This window comes from Hyla sarda, unplaced genomic scaffold (genome assembly GCF_029499605.1).
Source record: "Hyla sarda isolate aHylSar1 unplaced genomic scaffold, aHylSar1.hap1 scaffold_236, whole genome shotgun sequence".
Taxonomy (NCBI): domain Eukaryota; kingdom Metazoa; phylum Chordata; class Amphibia; order Anura; family Hylidae; genus Hyla; species Hyla sarda.
This window is the reverse complement of record NW_026609043.1, coordinates 304,860-323,709: the sequence shown is the minus strand read 5'-3', so window position 1 is coordinate 323,709 and position 18,850 is coordinate 304,860. Positions and strand designations below refer to the sequence as shown.

The window sequence follows — 18,850 nt, the reverse complement described above, 5'->3', positions numbered from 1 at the left end:
TTCACTCTCTGGCTCATCCTGTAAACAGACATCATTGTACAAAATGTTTGATTATTTTTAATAATGTAGTAACAGAAGACATGGAGAGGTCCAACCAGTTTTAGAAGAGAATGAAAGAAAATAGTCTTAAGTCTCACTATCCTGGAGGTCACTGCTGTACTTGGGACCAGGGGCTTATCCTCCAGCACAGGCTTGTCCTCCAGCATTATGGCTCCCACTGTAGCACTTTCTCTCTCCAGACAATGAAGAAAAAAAGGTTCCTGTGCTTCCCCATCCTGGAGGTCACGGCTGCCTCTCTGATCAGTGTCATGTTCTCTTTCTCAGGTTTGCACTTTTAGTGGCTCTCTTTTCAACTTACGGATTGTGCTCCCCGCAGATAATGATGGAAAAAGCTTTTGGTCAGTGTGACTGTTGTGATCTGTGTCTAGTCATCCCTCCCAGGTTTGCTCCTCCATTGCATCTCTTCCTATATTAATAACTCTTCAGGGGTACCGTCTTCTAACATAGATAAGAATACTAGAAGGTCATGGAGTACTAACTACTGCAACAACTCCATCAGCATGGAATTCTAAAGTGAATCGGTCACCAGCGTCACCCGCACTAACCTGCTGGTACAGGGTGATGCTGACTGCAATGCCGTTCACCTTTCCCCCCCCTATGTTGCCCTGTCTTGGCGTTATCATCACAGCGCACTTGATTCGCATGCTACAATCGTGACCAGTACATATGGCGGTGTAGCTTAGCAGTGCCGGATACAAGAGAACGTGGCTGAAGGACCTGTGGTGATGATGATCATGTGATAGGAGGATATCTCATGGTTCATACACACCATTTAATATTAGAAGAACACATCATCTCATACACATCATGGCCAGTTTAGACTTTGAATATTACTATACGATGTTACAGTATATGACTGCAGGAATGTTCGAGGTCACTGACAGTATTTAATTGTGCACATGACAATTACCTGGAGTTCTGAAAGTTATTTTCTGAACACTGGGTTTGGGCGGCCGTGGTCTGGATGCCACGCCCCCTCCATTCATGTCTATAGGAGGGGACGTGACGACCACCACGCCCCCTCCCATAGACATGAATAAGATATTTAGAAATGGAGTACTACTAATGTTCATTGTATTAGAATAAACACATTAGCTTCATACCCCCTCATGTCTTATCTTCAGAGATACGGTATACTGTGGACATAAATCTCACTAATTAGTATATAAGGAGACATTCTGAAAGACAAAGTGGGAAAATCAAAACTAAAAAACTAAATTGGATTTATAGAGTACCTCTAATGATCTTGTTAAATTTTATAATAATCCCAGTTCACTGCCCCATCATGATAAACCATTACCTGCCTTTATTTTTATTATTTGTTAGTTTTCTACCTTGATATCACTCTGTATTTTCTGCTCAGATTCACAGACTGGGAAGGGGCGTTCCCCAGCAGGCGTGACATCATCTGAAGCCATACAGGAGAGAACTTCCTCCCTCTGCTACACACAGCCCATAGCAGTTGAGTGTGCGAAATGATCTAGGATTGGTTAATGCTGCCCAGCAGCAGCTTTTTTTTTTTTTTTTTTAAACACAAATAACAGAAAACATTATTTTTTAAATAAAGTACTTTTTTTTTTTTTTTTAAACAAAGGCACCCAGGTTCATTTTACTTATAAAGTGCTGATGTGGTCTTATGACCTGGTGAAGGTCCATCTGGTGGAATTTTGCCGTGAAGGCAATATCCCACCAGTGACTGTTCTGACACTTTAGAAGTTGCTTTCTTGTTATGACATGACAACCTGGTTGGGCAAATATGAAGAGGTGAAGAATCTGGATGAGCATGGCATTTGGTCCAGAACTTCAGGTGTCCACCTTTCTCGTTTAGGCAACACTGTAGTGCACATTCAATCAGCTGTCTTCCTTGGCCAAGATAGGATCCAAATATTTTACAATGGACAGCTAAAGTTGTGCCATAAGTAGATCCCACCCATTTTAGCGCAATTTGTAGTAAGCAAATGTATATATTGTGTGGTGCGGAGGGTCATCTGGCTGCCACCTGTGGCCAGATTCAGTCATCTGTGTGTTGTGACCTTGGTCACCTGTTTAGCTGGTGTCTCTGGCTCAGAGAAAACAAGTGAGGTTCTAGGATACTGAGTTAGATGAAGAAATGAGGAAATTTAATTAGGAGGACAAGAGGGCAATTACACAATGAGGCAGTTTCAGAAGGAACCTAAGACATCATCTTCTTTCTCTAGTGTGGGCCAAGTGCATAAAGAAAGTATGACCAACTTCTCTCTGATCATCTTTTTTGATAAGTATTAGGCCCTCTACAAAGACTCCTTCATTTCTTTGTTGGAGGAGGCTACAGGTCTGGTTTTGGAGGCAGCTTCTTTCGGAGGGCAGGTGGTGCCTGGGTCAGATGAGAGGAGGTAGAAACTAAAAGGGATATGCCCAATAAACGGAAGCATAAGAGTCTCCTTATGAGGATCAAGCCCTTCCTTTTTACAAGGGTTTCATCGTATGTGGAGATAGCAGCTCCACTGGTTCACCCTATGTGGCAGAGCCCAATCTGGCAGGGAGTAATCAGTTGTGTTCATGGTAGTAGGTAAATCAGCTGGCAATTCAGCACAATGCACCCACAAAAATCATATAATTTACCATACTAAGAATAGTTCTTAACTTGGCCTCATATTTGATAAGGGTAGTGAGGCGTGCGATAGGCAAGAGAGGAGCGGCACTTTGGATTAATCCCATACAGATAACCGGCATAATAGAAAGAGGCAGGACGTGTTTGTTCTAACCACCGATTCCCCCCTGCCAGATTGGGCTTGGGAGGGAGTCTTATGATACTAGTGGCTGGTTGCAGACCTGTTTCTGGGGATGTTACCCCTTTGTTGTACATCCTTAGACACTTCTCTAATTTTTTTTTTCTAGCCTCAGCTATACATCTTTGGACACTTACCTGTATTTGTTAATCCCTCTGTGTACCATCTTTACAGGCGCCATTTATTGTAGATCTGGTGCATGACTATATCTCGTATACATCGTTTACAATGGAATTGGTTTCCTATTGATATGTGTTGTTAATATAGTGTTACTAAGTACTAATAAATCCTAGATGATTCCATATTATAGTGGATGGAGTGTGTAAAAAAAAAAAAAAAAAAAAAGCACTGTTAGGTAATAGATACACTCACATTTGTTTTAGCATTATGAATAAGGATTGAATTGCATCATTATTTTAGTCTTCTAGGACTGTGAAAAAGCACCTTACCTGTTTGTATATTGAGTGGCCCTCATCTTTTTCTGTGTTGTTTTCTCCCTCACTTATCTAGTATAGAGACAGTCACTGTGGTTGAGGCCATCCTGTTAAGGAGATGGTGCATCAAATTGTAGGGACAGATTTTTGGGGGACCTCTAGTACAGGATGGGCACTTCCTCCCTTTTTCTACAGTAACAGCAAACCTGTATTTTTACCTGGTCTCTTCCTATTATTTATTGGCTTCTGGGTCATTTTGCCATTCTTTATATAATTGTGTTACATTTTGTGTGTGTGATATTTTTTTATTTTTTGAACTTCAATTTTATATGACACATTAAAGGTTAAGTTTTAATTTGGAGTATTTAGTCCCAATTTGTGGTTAAACCACTCTGTGATTACTTTCTTTTACAAGTCGGTAAGTGATCTTTGGCAGGTACCTACAAGGTCCCAAGATAGAAGAGTCAATGATTTTCTGGCTTTTAATTATAAATAGTATAATCACAGAAGCTAACCTAGAGAATGCCCACATCCATAGCACCTTGGGTCACGCAGGTTTCACCCTTGATAGAGGTAGCTGCAGGTCTAGGTTAGGAAGGAGAACGCCATCTCTTCCGTGGTGTCTGTGGTTTAGCGGAAGTTCTCAAACCACTGTCTAATTTTGTTTTCCTCAAGCATTTCAGAAACACCTTGGATGGAAAAGGGTTACTAGAAGCTAAATTGGTCTCTCGTAGATGAAGGGAAATAAGAGAAACTTCTTGTCTCGATCGGACATAGCTGAGAGGATATGTCCAGAGTGAAAGCCGTGCTCATGAGGTTCCAGGATGATTGAGTGATTGAGGGGCTCACAATGAAGACGTTGCCAGGTCCACATGGCTTAACATCCAAGTGATCCAAGACCTTTAAAAGGACATCTTGTTTCAACTCATAAACAAGGTATATGCACTCTGAGCGCCAAGGTCAATAGGGAGGTCTGACCTGATTCTTCTCTAAAAAGGGTAACAATCCAAGCAGTCATGAGAATTGGAGACCCATAGCTCTACTCTATGGCCAGGAAGCTTCTGACTAAGATTTTATTTAATCAGCTGGTGACGTTTGCTCCCTGGCTCCTTTCAAATGCTCAGCATTGCTCCTTTCTGGGCCGAATCCCCTTAAGTACTGTCCTTAGTGTCAGGGAGGCAGTGTAGTGGCGTAGTGCAGGTCTTTAAACTTGCTGTTTATGGATCAGGCTAAGGCATTTGATCCGTCCTTCCGACATATGGCCTACCAAATACTTTTGATAAATGGCTTAAGATCTTGTAGACTGGGGCAGAGAGTTCTCTGCTGGTGAACGGTTGGTCTGGCCGCTCTGGCCAAGGTTGTCCTTTGAGCCTGCTGTTATATATGTGTTCGCGATCGACCCCTTAGGAAGGTTGATCAATGACCATTGGCAGGAGTCAGAATGAGCCTGGCAGAGCCAGAAACCACCCTTAGAGTGGTATCTTACACCGATGATGTCACCAACCTCGTGTCTTCAGGAGAGAAGGCAGACATGGGGATTTCGGAGGTGGACCACCACTCAGAGGCATCTGGGTCCAAGATTAAGCTGGATAATCGAGTCTCTGGCTGGGAGGTGGAGATCCCCTGTTTGATCTCCCAGAAACCCTCCCAGGGCCCCCAAGAGTCAGGAAAAATTTTTTAGGGCCTCACATTTGCCCAGGATTATCCTGCAAAAAACTAGCATGGTAGGCTTCAGAATGTCGCTCAGAAGCTAGACCATTGAAAGGGTCGGTCCTTGACCCTTAGATAAAGGAAGGAGGTTTCATCACTTTCGCTATCTGGGCAGTGTGTGTATCTTACCAGAGACTTGCTTGACTAGGATCTACAGCCTGTTCTTTTAGCCGTTATGTGGGAATAGGCTGAACCTGGTCACGAGAGGTTACATACCGTATGACGAGACTGGGGGAGGAGATTATCTATGGTGAACCCAGTGGTTTTCTTGAACACTTGTCGAGCTGCTACGTAGTCAACACCCTGCATGTTCCTTAAGCACTACCGGGTAGATCTGTATTCAGGCTTACATGTGTCCTAATCTCTGGCTTATTTACTCCTTTTCGTGTCCTGCTGAAAGGATAAAATGTTTACATTTACTGACAAAAAGGTTTCGATGAGTCCCAAAGCAGCACAATGTAACCTAAGAAAATGATTGCTGCATACACTCTTGTCTGTTGGTGTCTTTGAGGTAGCTTTATAGGCTCCTTTCTAAAGGATTATTTACAAAGGGTTAATTGTTTAATTATCTCTGAATCAGATTTATTTTTCTACTAGCACAGAAAAAAAAATACAAGGAAGCTGTTAACCCTTTCTTGTGCTGCCCTGGGATTGTAGGAAATATAAATTTGATGTATACATTTCCTGTACAGGAGATAAGTCTTAAGGCTCTGTTCACACTGCTTGCATTTTTAGAAAATGCTCCCGGACACTGAAAATATCACAACTATATGCTAGATATACAAGGCTCATTGATCAGGTAATTTCTTTATTGTGCATGACTGTATAGAAAAGTGCAGCAGGTTCAACCTTCATACACAGAATTATTGTATATACATATCTACATCTCAGTAAATCTCTGCGTGGCCAATGGTCAAAAGGGCATCCAACCGGTGCCTGGAGGTCTGTGCCACTTGACGTATGCCCCATCAGCATTTCTTTACGTACGTTTAGAATATAATTACAGCTTAAACCTGACCCTTTAAATTATTGAGGAATATAAAGTGACCACAGGAAACATAAGTCATAAGGGAGGAGATGGTGGGGAGAACCTGTGTGGACAAAGCATAATCCCAGTATACACACCAGACTGAGAACCATGAAGAAGAAGTAATAAGCTTTAGTGGAAGGAGAGTTAACTGAACCAGCGCTCAGCTCCTTCATTGTATTCCATGAGAAATGCTGGAATGTGCACAGCGGCTGAGAACAGGCCAGACAGAGACTATAACCTGCAATGAGGAGACTGCAGTAGACTGAGTCTACACTAGGAGCGGTCATCTTCAACACTGATGAAGAGACGGTGCTTGCAGTGATGGTGCGGTGCACTGCTCTATGACCCTGCAAGAAAAGCAGCTTGGAAATTGCTTCGGTGGCACCGACCGTGCCCCTCAATGCAAGCCTACGGGAGGGGGCGTGATAGCCATCACGCACGCTCCCGTAGGCTTGCATTGAGGGGCGGAGCGTGACGTCACATGGGGGCGTGACGTCATACGCCGCCAGCCCTGCGGTCGACCGTAATCAGACCCAGAGCGAACACGCTCCGGGGACTGATTACTAACGGGGTGCCGCGTGCATGATCACCAGCTGCGGGACTCCCGCGATCAGGCATCTTATCTCCTATCCTTTGGATAGGGGATAAGATGTATAAGCACCGGAGTACCCCTTTAATCGACAGTTCCTGGGGCTTTGGCAGTGAGCGATAAGAGAACTGTCGACTTCAAGGTGTTGGGGTTTTATTGGTGGAGAGAGTCATCATCGTTTATTAGAAACAAAACAAATCGAAAGGTATGGCCGATCCTTGACCACCGCAGCTGAAGCCACCGCAGATCCTTCACCCGCCACAGCTGGAGTTACCGCAAATCGTTCACCCGCCGCAGCTGGAGTTACTGCAAATCCTTCACCCGCCACAGCTGGAGTTACTGCAAATCCTTCACCCGCCGCAGCTGGAGTTACTGCAAATCCTTCACCCGCCGCAGCTGGAGTTACTGCAAATCCTTCACCCGCCGCAGCTGGAGTTACTGCAAATCCTTCACCCGCCGCAGCTGGAATCACCGCAGATCCTTCACCCGCCACAGCTGGAGTCACCGCAGATCCTTCACCCGCCACAGCTGGAGTCACCGCAGATACTTCACCCGCCACAGCTGGAGTCACCACAGATCCTTCACTCGCAGAAGCTTGAGTCACCCCAGATCCTTCACCCGCCACAGCTGGAGTCACGGCAGATCCTTCACCCGCCGAAGCTTGAGTCACCCCAGATCCTTCACCCGCCACAGCTGGAGTCACCGCAGATACTTCACCCGCCACAGCTGGAGTTACTGCAAATCCTTCACCCGCCGCAGCTGGAGTCACCACAGATCCTTCACCCGCCACAGCTGGAGTCACCGCAAATACTTCAACCGTCACAGCTGGAGTTACTGCAAATCCTTCACCCGCCGCAGCTGGAGTTACTGCAAATCCTTCACCTGCCGCAGCTGGAATCACCGCAGATCCTTCACCCGTCACAGCTGGAGTCACCGCAGATCCTTCACCGCCAAAGTCATTTCAGTCTAATAATTTCCTCCTTACAGAGCTGCATAACTTGGTTAAAATCCAAATGGAGATACTTCCTCCAAAATCTTCGATCCCTACCATATATCTGCGCAGGATAACATGGGCTGCCTATGGACAAACAGAACATAAGATTGGTGGTTTATATTCAGGCAGCTCTGAGGATGAGGGTTCACGATCATTACATAAAATCCTCAACTACACGAACTGTGACCACACAGATTCTCTCTCCCCCCGTACGATTGTAGATGCCCAGTATCTCCTACACTGGCAATGAGAAGGATTTGTGGTGGTGGAGGATGTCTATCTTAATAGTATTAATCATCATGAATGATATTGTGATCTTGTCTAGTAGCTTCTGGTAGAGTGTAAAAGTCACAAAGCATGCTCATTAGACAAAGAAGTCAATAGGTGACGGTCACAACTCCTCCTCTCTGCCCCAGTCATAGAGCATGCCCACTACACACTGCTGTAAATGTCAGTAGGTGATTGGGACTGGGGCAGAGAGGAGGAGGTGAGCCGTGACCGAGCATGCCCACTACAGATTACTATAAAGGTCAGTAAGTAATGGTCACAGCTCACCTCCTCCTCTCTGCCCCAGTCACAGAGCATGCCCACTACCCACTGCTATGTCAGTAGGTGATGGTCACAGTTCACCTCCTCCTCTCTGCCCCAGTCACAGAGCATGCCCACTACACACTGCTATAAATGTCAGTAGGTAATGGTCACAGCTCACCTCCTCCTCTCTGCCCCAGTAACAGAGCATGCCCACTACACACTGCTATAAATGTCAGTAGGTAATGGTCACAGCTCACCTTCTTCCCCTCCCTGAACAGAATTTGTTCTCTACACTATCATAAATGATGGTCACAGCCTTCTCCTTGCACAGTGTAGTGTAGGGATTAGAAAGTCTGTAGTTAACATTTTATTGACTCATATCTAGGACAACTAAAACAAAAATTATACAATCAGAAAATGCAAAAATAAAAAAAAAGGTGTTAGAAAGTGTTCTAGACAGGAAAAGCAGGGACTCCTCAAAGTGGACAAACTGTTCACCTCTTCTGACCAGCACATCAGACGTCTTATAATGAAGTCACTTACCAATCCCATGGAAGATACGGGCAATGGCTCTTCCAGAAAATCGTTCATCCTGGTGAATGGAGAGGAAATGACGAACGTCGCTGCAGACCTGAACCTTCCAGTCTTCAGCCTAACAAAACAACAGAATCAAGGTTCATGTACCCCAACCGCTATATAACCAGCCCCATATAGATATACCCAACTCTATGGATATACGAACCTCACCCCAACCGCTATGTAACCAGCCCCATACAGATATACCCTACTCCGTTGATATACCAACTGTCACAAACCGCGACGTGCGGGTGGTAGGATTATCTATAAAATCACTATTTGTCTACACTAGACCGAAAATAATGATAAAAAAAATCCCTCTTACACCACCCAATTAAATCGCTGCCACCACCTAAATTTATTGCAGGATAATTTTATGGGCCAGTTTGTGGAGGACCCAACAAGAAGTGATGCCTTGTGGGATCTGATCATTTCCAACAACGCAGAGCTGGTTGGTAATGTAACTGTGCGGGAAAACCTTGGGAATAGCGACCACAATATAGTTACTTTTCACTTAAAATGTAGAAAACAAAGACAGGCGGGGAAGGCAAAAACATATAACTTTAAAAAGGCAAATTTCCCTGGGCTGAGAGCTGCACTACAGGACATAGACTGGGGGAGGGGTTCTCAAATACTGATACAGAAGGGAAATGGGACATCTTTATATCAACTCTAAATAAATATACAGCTAAATATATACCAAAGGGGAACAAATATAAACGACTAAAACTAAATCCTACATGGCTGACAAATGAGGTTAAAAGAGCAATAAGTAAATCACTTGTCGAGGAAAACTGGTGTATAAATCCATATATATAATAGAAATGCCCTTAATGATAATTTGGTAGACAACCAACACTCTCAAAATCATTGATTAGGCCTAAGTAATAAAATATAAATCTTTATTGAAAACATAAATACATATAGACATGAAAGAATACACTGACAATACAGAATTATGTCTCTTGATCCGACAATGTACACAGATCACGGATCAGGGTATAGGATACAGGTGAACCCCTACTTCTTGGAAGACCCTACCTAGTCTAAACCCTTGCCCTCACTGAACAATAAGTGTGGACAGGGTTAGGAAGATATTAATATTTCATTAGAAATACATTAAAATTAAATTAAATACATTTATTGAGGCATCTCGTGCTCCCTTTCCAACGCGTTTCTCCCTTAGCAAATGACTAGGGTTCATAAGGGAATGGAGGAGAAAACAGTACAACAAGATAAAAAATATATAATGCCAATGATGTAGTCAAAATATGATAAAGATAAATGTAATTATAAAGCACAGTTGAGTGAGTCAAAACTGCTTAGGATGACAATCCAACGTATGAGCTGAGTTCATTCAATATATATATGATACATGTCGAATGATGCGTCCCCTATATTATATATATGACGCCGGCCTATTCCAGAGTACGGCCAAATTGAGTTGGATATAACTGTGGAAACAGAATAACATATATATATATATATATATATATAAACACCATCATGGTTGCTAATGGAGTTCAAAAACACTATATTGATATATAGATCTTGTACCTCTGTGTTAACCCCATGTATTAGCCACAAACATGGCACATCAAGAGTAGTGAAGTAGTCCCAGAACTGTTTCAGCAGGACTATATAGATACACTTTAGATGACCTCCAAGAACTGTAAAAGTATATGATAATCAAATTAGCATACCCAGTTCAATTCATAGTACCTATAGAATTGATGCACTATAGTAGACCAACGATTATCAATCAATATCAATAAATTCAATAAAAAATTCCAATATTAGGGTTTAGATGACCAAAGGGACTAGAAGTATGGAAGCCAATATACATCATTCAGCGTTTATCATAATAGACTCATAAAACAGATAAACAATCAAAAGAACATACCAGGTAAAATTCAAGACCAGGACTCCCACTTAGAAAAGGGAACCGCTATTGTATTGATCATGATGACTGATTGTAGGTCTAGGAGTGCATTGATTTCTATTTGATGGTTGCTGTGGTAAATGATGAGGAAGGATTAACATTAACCCCAAAGTGCAAACACTGATATGATAGAGTGTGCAATGGAATGTGCAAAAATCTAGTCCAGTATAATATAAACTGAACAACCTAATATAAATAATATATATTAAATAATAAAAAAAGGGTATACAAAAGATCTCACCGCAATAATAGGCGTGTCAAAGATGTGACAACAATAAAGGGAAAAAGAAGGGACGATAAAGTTCCCAATCTTCGGCTCAATGGCCTTCCTACCGATATAAAGGGACCAAAAAAGCGCTAAGTCAAATGCTAGTACATTTCTAGCACATCGAATAGAAATTAGTGGCCAGTAAAGTACTTACCCTGGTTTGGCAGCTCAGACGCGTGGACCCACGATAACGTGTGTGTCTAATCCGAGTCCCGCGTCTGTTTTTAACTGCCCAGACTGGAAATTGCAGGGCGGGGCTAGGCGCATCCCGTGCTTCCGGCCTGTGGAACGCATATGCGCATCAACTACCCGGCTGATGCACCATGGAGAGCTTCCGCTCCGAGACACGCAAATGCGCTCCAACCAACAATAGGATGGAACGCACATGCGTGCCACCGAAATCCAAAACCTGACAGCCGCGCTAGTGGGTAGGCGCCCAAAGATTAACACCCTGTGTGTCAGCCAGACAGATAACTGACGACACACAGCTTATGTACCCGCAGTGATCAAGGAGATAAATACAAATGGGAAACTAAAATTTTTTTTTTTTTTTTTTTTTTACCAGAAAGTCTATAGACTCAGCTCCCATGATGTAAAATGTATCTAGACTTCACTCAAAAAAGCCCTATATTAATAAAGATAAGTACAATGTGGGTACAAATAGGTAAAATTCTAATAAGGCTGTAGTCACAACACCGAGGAAAATATAATAAACAAAAAGTATTTTTTAAATGATTGTCAAACAACAGGCTATATGGAGGATCTAGATGAAAAATCCTCAACGAGTAAAATAGGATTATAGAGGGGGCCTGATAGTAAATGCCCAACCCTCAAATATTCAAGAAGTAAGTGAACGGAGATAATACACTATGTTCTAAATAAATGGGCAAAATGATATATGCTCATTTAAGCCATGTGGAGTCACCGTATGAAGACGGTAGATCGATCTGGCTTCAATTTGTAGCAGCCTCTTGTCAAAGTCTCCCCCCCTAACATCATCTTTGAGTACCTCTATCAAATGGAAGATTTAGAGGGAGTGAGTGCCTTAGCCTCCCTGTTGGGGGAAGCACAACAGGAGGCAGGTCTGGGACCATTTTCTAAGTGTTCCCTTAAAAGTACGAAACCAGCACCGTTGACGGATAGAGACAGTATGGACACTTTCGTCGATGTTGTCTGTCACAATTTGGAGGCATTACTCCATGACTTTAGCCTATCCATGCACAATCTGACCCAACAGGAAGGCGAAGCATTAAAGAGCTTAGAATCGGATCAATCAATCGTTATAAAACCCTCGGACAAAGGGGGCAATTTAGTATTGATGGACCACAAGAAATATGCCGATATGTGTCTCTATATTCTGTCTGATAGGTCTACCTATCGAATTTTGGAGAAAGACCCTACTCTGGTTTTTCAACAAGAACTAAAACAGTATATTATCACAAGCTAGAAAAGAGTCCCTTATTGATGGTAAGGAGTTAGATTTTTTTGCTCCCGAAAGCCCCTCGGATCTCCATGGGCTGCCTAAGGTCCATAAGGGCCTGGACCCGCTTAAATGCAGACCGATTGTATCGGGTATTGGAAATTTGACCCAGAGTGTGGGCATCTATTTGGACGAGGTCCTACGCCCATTTGTAACTAGTCTTCCATCATACCTACGAGACACGATGGACCTATTATTGAAGGTCCAAGATATTACTCTTGACCAAAACAGCTTCCTATGTTTGATCAATGTTGAAGCTTTATATAGCTCAATCCCCCACGATTTTGGCATCAAAGCAGTAGCCCACTTCCTACGTATTTGGAGTATACACTTTGGTCCACACAATCAATTTATTCTGACATTACTAGAATTTGTCCTTACTCGTAATTATTTTATTTTTAACTCCCGTTTTTTCCACCAGCCCAGTGGCGCCCACTTATGCCAATCTGCTCCTGGGCTGGTGGGAGGAAATTTTTGTTTTTGGGGAGGACAGTTTTGAGTTTCACCAACATATTGCATTTTGGGGCCGCTACATCGACGATGTTTCGGTCATTTGGACAGGCTCACAATTGGACTTTGAGGCTTTTGTTACTACATTAAATCAGAATCCCATTGGACTCAAATTCACTTTTGAGATCCATAGGGATACTTTGGTGTTTTTGGATGTTCTTCTCAAACGAGGGGAATCAGGATTGTTGGAGACGACTATCGGAAACCAACGGCGGGGAACAATCTCTTAAACTGGAAAAGCCATCACCCCTATGCCCTCAAGAAAGGGATACCGAAGGGCCAGTACCTACGGGTTAAAAGAAATTGTTCCTCACCTGTTACTTTTCATACTGAAGCCAATGAGCTACGTAGGGGATTTAAACACAGGGGCTACCCGGATAGGATTTTGAAACAGGCCTATCTCCAGACCAAAGACCTAGACAGGGCTACTCTACTTCAATCTAAACCCAAGGACCAGGATCTAAGATCCCCTCCTATTCGTATAGTGGGTACTTTTGACGCAGCCGCAAAGGAGATTCGTAGTATAATCTCTAATCATTGGTCTATTTTAAGAACAGACCCAATAGTTGGCTCATTGATTGAAGATCGCCCGATGATTACGTATAGAAGGGGCAAGAACTTGGGGGACCATCTGGTACATAGCTTGTACACCCCCCCCCCCCCCCCCCCAAGACCAGCCGGCACCTGGCTGGCCCGCAAGATTTGCGGGACCTACAGATGCGGAGCGTGCAACGCATGCAGATATATTCGGGTATCTAAGAACTTTCAACGATATGAGGATCAAAGAATATATAAGTGTTATGATTATGCCAACTGTAAGACTAGCCGGGTCATCTATTTAGCCAGCTGTCCCTGCCCTTTGGGTTATGTTGGAAAGACCAAAAGGGAACTTAGGTGCCGGATCCTTGAACATATTGGTGACATCAAACATAAAGCGAAACCGGTGTCACTTCACATGAACCAAATCCACTCGGTAGACCCCTTTGACATCACTTTCCAGGTGATCGAGGTACTCAAAGATGATGTTAGGGGGGGGGGGGGGGGAGACTTTGACAAGAGGCTGCTACAAATAGAAGCCAGATGGATCTACCGTCTTCATAAAGTGACTCCACATGGCTTAAATGAGCATATATCATTTTGCCCATTTATTTAGAACATAGTAAATGCCCAACCCTCAAATATTCAAGTAGTAAGAGTGAACGGAGATAATACACTATCAGGCCCCCTCTATAATCCTATTTTACTCGTTGAGGATTTTTCATCTAGATCCTCCATATAGCCTGTTTGCCAATCATTTAAAAAATACTTTTTTGTTTATTATATTTTCCTCGGTGTTGTGACTACAGCCTTATTAGAATTTTACCTATTTGTACCCACATTGTACTTATCTTTATTAATATAGGGCTTTTTTGAGTGAAGTCTAGATACATTTTACATCATGGGAGCTGAGTCTATAGACTTTCTGGTAAAAAAAAAAAAATTTCAAGACATTTTTAGTTTCCCATTTGTATTTATCTCCTTGATCACTGCGGGTACATAAGCTGTGTGTCGTCAGTTATCTGTCTGGCTGACACACAGGGTGTTAATCTTTGGGCGCCTACCCACTAGCGTGGCTGTCAGGTTTTGGATTTCGGTGGCACGCATGTGCGTTCCATCCTATTGTTGGTTGGAGCGCATTTGCGTGTCTCGGAGCGGAAGCTCTCCATGGTGCATCAGCCGGGTAGTTGATGCGCATATGCGTTCCACAGGCCGGAAGCACGGGATGCGCCTAGCCCCGCCCTGCAATTTCCAGTCTGGGCAGTTAAAAACAGACGCGGGACTCGGATTAGACACACACGTTATCGTGGGTCCACGTGTCTGAGCTGCCAAACCAGGGTAAGTACTTTACTGGCCACTAATTTCTATTCGATGTGCTAGAAATGTACTGGCATTTTGACTTAGCGCTTTTTTGGTCCCTTTATATCGGTAGGAAGGCCATTGAGCCGAAGATTGGGAACTTTATCGTCCCTTCTTTTTCCCTTTATTGTTGTCACATCTTTGACACGCCTATTATTGCGGTGAGATCTTTTGTATACCCTTTTTTTATTATTTAATATATATTATTTATATTAGGTTGTTCAGTTTATATTATACTGGACTAGATTTTTGCACATTCCATTGCACACTCTATCATATCAGTGTTTGCACTTTGGGGTTAATGTTAATCCTTCCTCATCATTTACCACAGCAACCGTCAAATAGAAAAGGGAACCGCTATTCTATTGATCATGATGGACTGATTGTAGGTCTAGGAGTGCATTGATTTCTTGAATTTTACCTGGTATGTTCTTTTGATTGTTTATCTGTTTTATGAGTCTGTTATGATATACGCTGAATGATGTATATTGGCTTCCATACTTCTAGTCCCTTTGGTCATCTAAACCCTAATATTGGAATTTTTTATAGAATTTATTGATATTGATTTATAATCGTTGGTCTACTATAGTGCATCAATTCTATAGGTACTATGAATTGAACTGGGTATGCTAATTTGATTATCATATACTTTTACAGTTCTTGGAGGTCATCTAAAGTGTATCTATATAGTCCTGCTGAAACAGTTCTGGGACTACTTCACTACTCTTGATGTGCCATGTTTGTGGCTAACACATGGGGTTAACACAGAGGTACAAGATCTATATATCAATATAGTGTTTTTGAACTCCATTAGCAACCATGATGGTGTTTATATATATATGTTATTCTGTTTCCACAGTTATATCCAACTCAATTTGGCCGTACTCTGGAATAGGCCGGCGTCATATATATAATATAGGGGACGCATCATTCGACATGTATCATATATATATTGAATGAACTCAGCTCATACGTTTGAGTCAAAACTGCTTAGGATGACAATCCCTCAACTGTGCTTTATAATTACATTTATCTTTATCATATTTTGACTACATCATTGGCATTATATATTTTTTATCTTGTTGTACTGTTTTCTCCTCCATTCCCTTATGAACCCTAGTCATTTGCTAAGGGAGAAACGCGTTGGAAAGGGAGCACGAGATGCCTCAATAAATGTATTTAATTTAATTTTAATGTATTTCTAATGAAATATTAATATAGGGTTTAGACTAGGTAGGGTCTTCCAAGAAGTAGGGGTTCACTTGTATCCTATACCCCGTCCCTTCATGATCCGTGATCTGTGTACATTGTCGGATCAAGAGACATAATTCTGTATTGTCAGTGTATTCTTTTATGTCTATATGTATTTATGTTTTCAATAAAGATTTATATTTTATTACTTAGGCCTAATCAATGATTTTGAGAGTGTTGGTTAAAAGAGCAATAAACAACAAAAAAAATAGCCTTCAAAAAATTCTAATCTGATGGGTCAGCTATAACATTTAAACAGTACAAGGAGCTTAATAAAATCTGTAAAAAATGTAATAAAAACAGCAAAAATTCAAAATGAGAGACAGGTGGCCAAAGAAAGCAAAACTAATCAGAAATATTTTTTTAGATATATAAATAAAAAAAAACAAGGACAGAGCATGTAGGACCCCTTAATAATGATAATGGGGAGGTTGTCACGGGCGATAAAGAGAAGGCGGAGCTACTGAATGGGTTCTTTAGTTCTGTATATACTAAGGAAGAAGGAGCTGACATTGGACAGGTCAGTGCTGGTAACACATCATGTACAGGTCAGTGCTGGTAACACATCATGTACAGGTCAGTGCTGGTAACACATCATGTACAGGTCAGTGCTGGTAACACATCATGTACAGGTCAGTGCTGGTAACACATCATGTACAGGTCAGTGCTGGTAACACATCATGTACAGGTCAGTGCTGGTAACACATCATGTACAGGTCAGTTCTGGTAACACATCATGTAATGTACTGAACTGGCTTAATGTGGAGATTGTACAAGGTAAGTTAAGTGATATAAATGTAAGCAAATCCCCAGGACCGGATGGACTACATCCAAGAGTTCTTAGAGAGGTAAGTTCAGTAATATCTGTACCCTTGTTCATGATATTTAGAGATTCTCTGGTGTCTGGTATTGTGCCAAGGGACTGGCGCAAGGCTAATGTGGTACCAATCTTCAAGAAGGGCTCTAGGTCTTCGCCAGGCAATTATAGACCGGTAAGTCTAACGTGCATTGTGGGTAAATTATTTGAAGGACTTATAAGGGATTACATACAGGAATACATAGGGGATAATAGTATTATAAGTGATAGCCAGCATGGGTTTACTAAGGACAGAAGTTGTCACCAATCTAATTTGATTTTATGAAGAGGTGAGTAGAAGCCTTGACAGAGGAATGGCTGTGTATATAGAGGGGGGCTGTGTATATAGAGGGGGCTGTGTATATAGAGGGGGGGGGCTGTGTATATAGAGGGGGGGGCTGTGTATATAGAGGGGGGGGGCTGTGTATATAGAGGAATGGCTGTGTATATAGAGGGGGGGCTGTGTATATAGAGGGGGGCCTGTGTATATAGAGGGGGGCTGTGTATATAGAGGGGGGCTGTGTATATAGAGTTTGTGTATATAGAGGGGGGCTGTGTATATAGAGGGGGGGCTGTGTATATAGAGGGGGGCTGTGTATATAGAGGGGGGCTGTGTATATAGAGGATGTGTATATAGAGGGGGGGGCTGTGTATACAGAGGGGGGGGCTCTGTATACAGAGGAATGGCTGTGGATATAGTGTTTCTGGATTTCCCTAAAGCATTTGATACTGTCCCTCACAGACGTCTGACAGGTAAGTTAAGGTCTTTGGGTTTGGAAACTTTAGTTTGTAACTGGATTGAACACTGATCATGGATCGTACCCAGAGAGTGGTGGTCAATGATTCGTACTCTGATTGGTCCCCGGTTATTAGTGGTGACCCCAAGGTTCAGTACTGGGCCCGCTGCTGTATAATTTATTTATCAATGATATAGAGGGTGTGTATATAGAGGGGGGCTGTGTATATAGTGGGGGGGCTGTGTATATAGAGGGGGGGGCTGTGTATATAGTGGGGGGGCTGTGTATATAGAGGAGGTGTATAGGTTACAAGATGACTTGGATAGACTAAGTGTCTGGGCCTCCACTTGGCAAATGAGGTTCAATGTGGATAAATGTAAAGTTCTGCATCTGGGTCCTAATAACCTGCAGCGTCGTATGTCTTAGGGGGGCTGTGTATATAGAGGGGGGCTGTGTATATAGAGGGGGGGCTGTGTATAGAGGGGGGCTGTGTATATATAAAGGGGGGGCTGTGTATATATAAAGGGGGGCTGTGTATATAGAGGGGGGGGCTGTGTATATAGAGGGGGGGGGCTGTGTATATAGAGGGGGGGGGCTGTGTATATAGAGGGGGGGGCTGTGTATATAGAGGGGGGCTGTGTATATAGAGGGGGGCTGTGTATATAGAGGGGGGCTGTGTATATAGAGGGGGGCTGTGTATACTAATAACCTGCAGCGTCGTACGTCTTAGGGGGGATTAAACTGTCAGAGTCACTGGTAGAGAAGGATCTGGGGGACTTGTAGATCACAGACTACAGAATAGCACAATGTCAGGCTGCTGCTTCCAAGGCCGGCAGGATATTGTCATGTATAAAAAGAGGCCTGGACTCCAGGGACAGGGACATAATACTCCCCCTTTATAAAGCATTGGTACAGTCTATAGTGTATAATACTCCCCCTTTATAAAGCATTGGTACAGTCTATAGTGTATAATACTCCCCCTTTATAAAGCATTGGTACAGTCTATAGTGTATAATACTCCCCCTTTATAAAGCATTGGTACAGTCTATAGTGTATAATACTCCCCCTTTATAAAGCATTGGTACAGTCTATAGTGTATAATACTCCCCCTTTATAAAGCATTGGTACAGTCTATAGTGTATAATACTCCCCCTTTATAAAGCATTGGTACAGTCTATAGTGTATAATACTCCCCCTTTATAAATCATTGGTACAGTC

General features: G+C 42.6%; 1 protein-coding gene across 11 annotated transcripts in view; it reads right to left on the bottom strand.

Annotated features, from left to right (window-relative positions):
* Window positions 1–7,539: 7,539 nt before the first annotated feature.
* The window catches only part of RECQL4 (RecQ like helicase 4), a 105,871-nt gene continuing 94,560 nt past the window's right edge, over window positions 7,540–18,850 (bottom strand). For all 11 annotated transcript variants that reach the window (XM_056553095.1, XM_056553097.1, XM_056553099.1 and 8 more), the window contains 2 exons: window positions 8,660–8,768; window positions 7,540–7,669 (listed from right to left, as the gene is read on the bottom strand). In XM_056553095.1, the coding sequence (XP_056409070.1) occupies window positions 7,548–7,669; window positions 8,660–8,768 (231 nt within the window). In that variant the 3' untranslated portion in view covers window positions 7,540–7,547. The remainder of the gene's footprint in view (window positions 7,670–8,659; window positions 8,769–18,850) is intronic.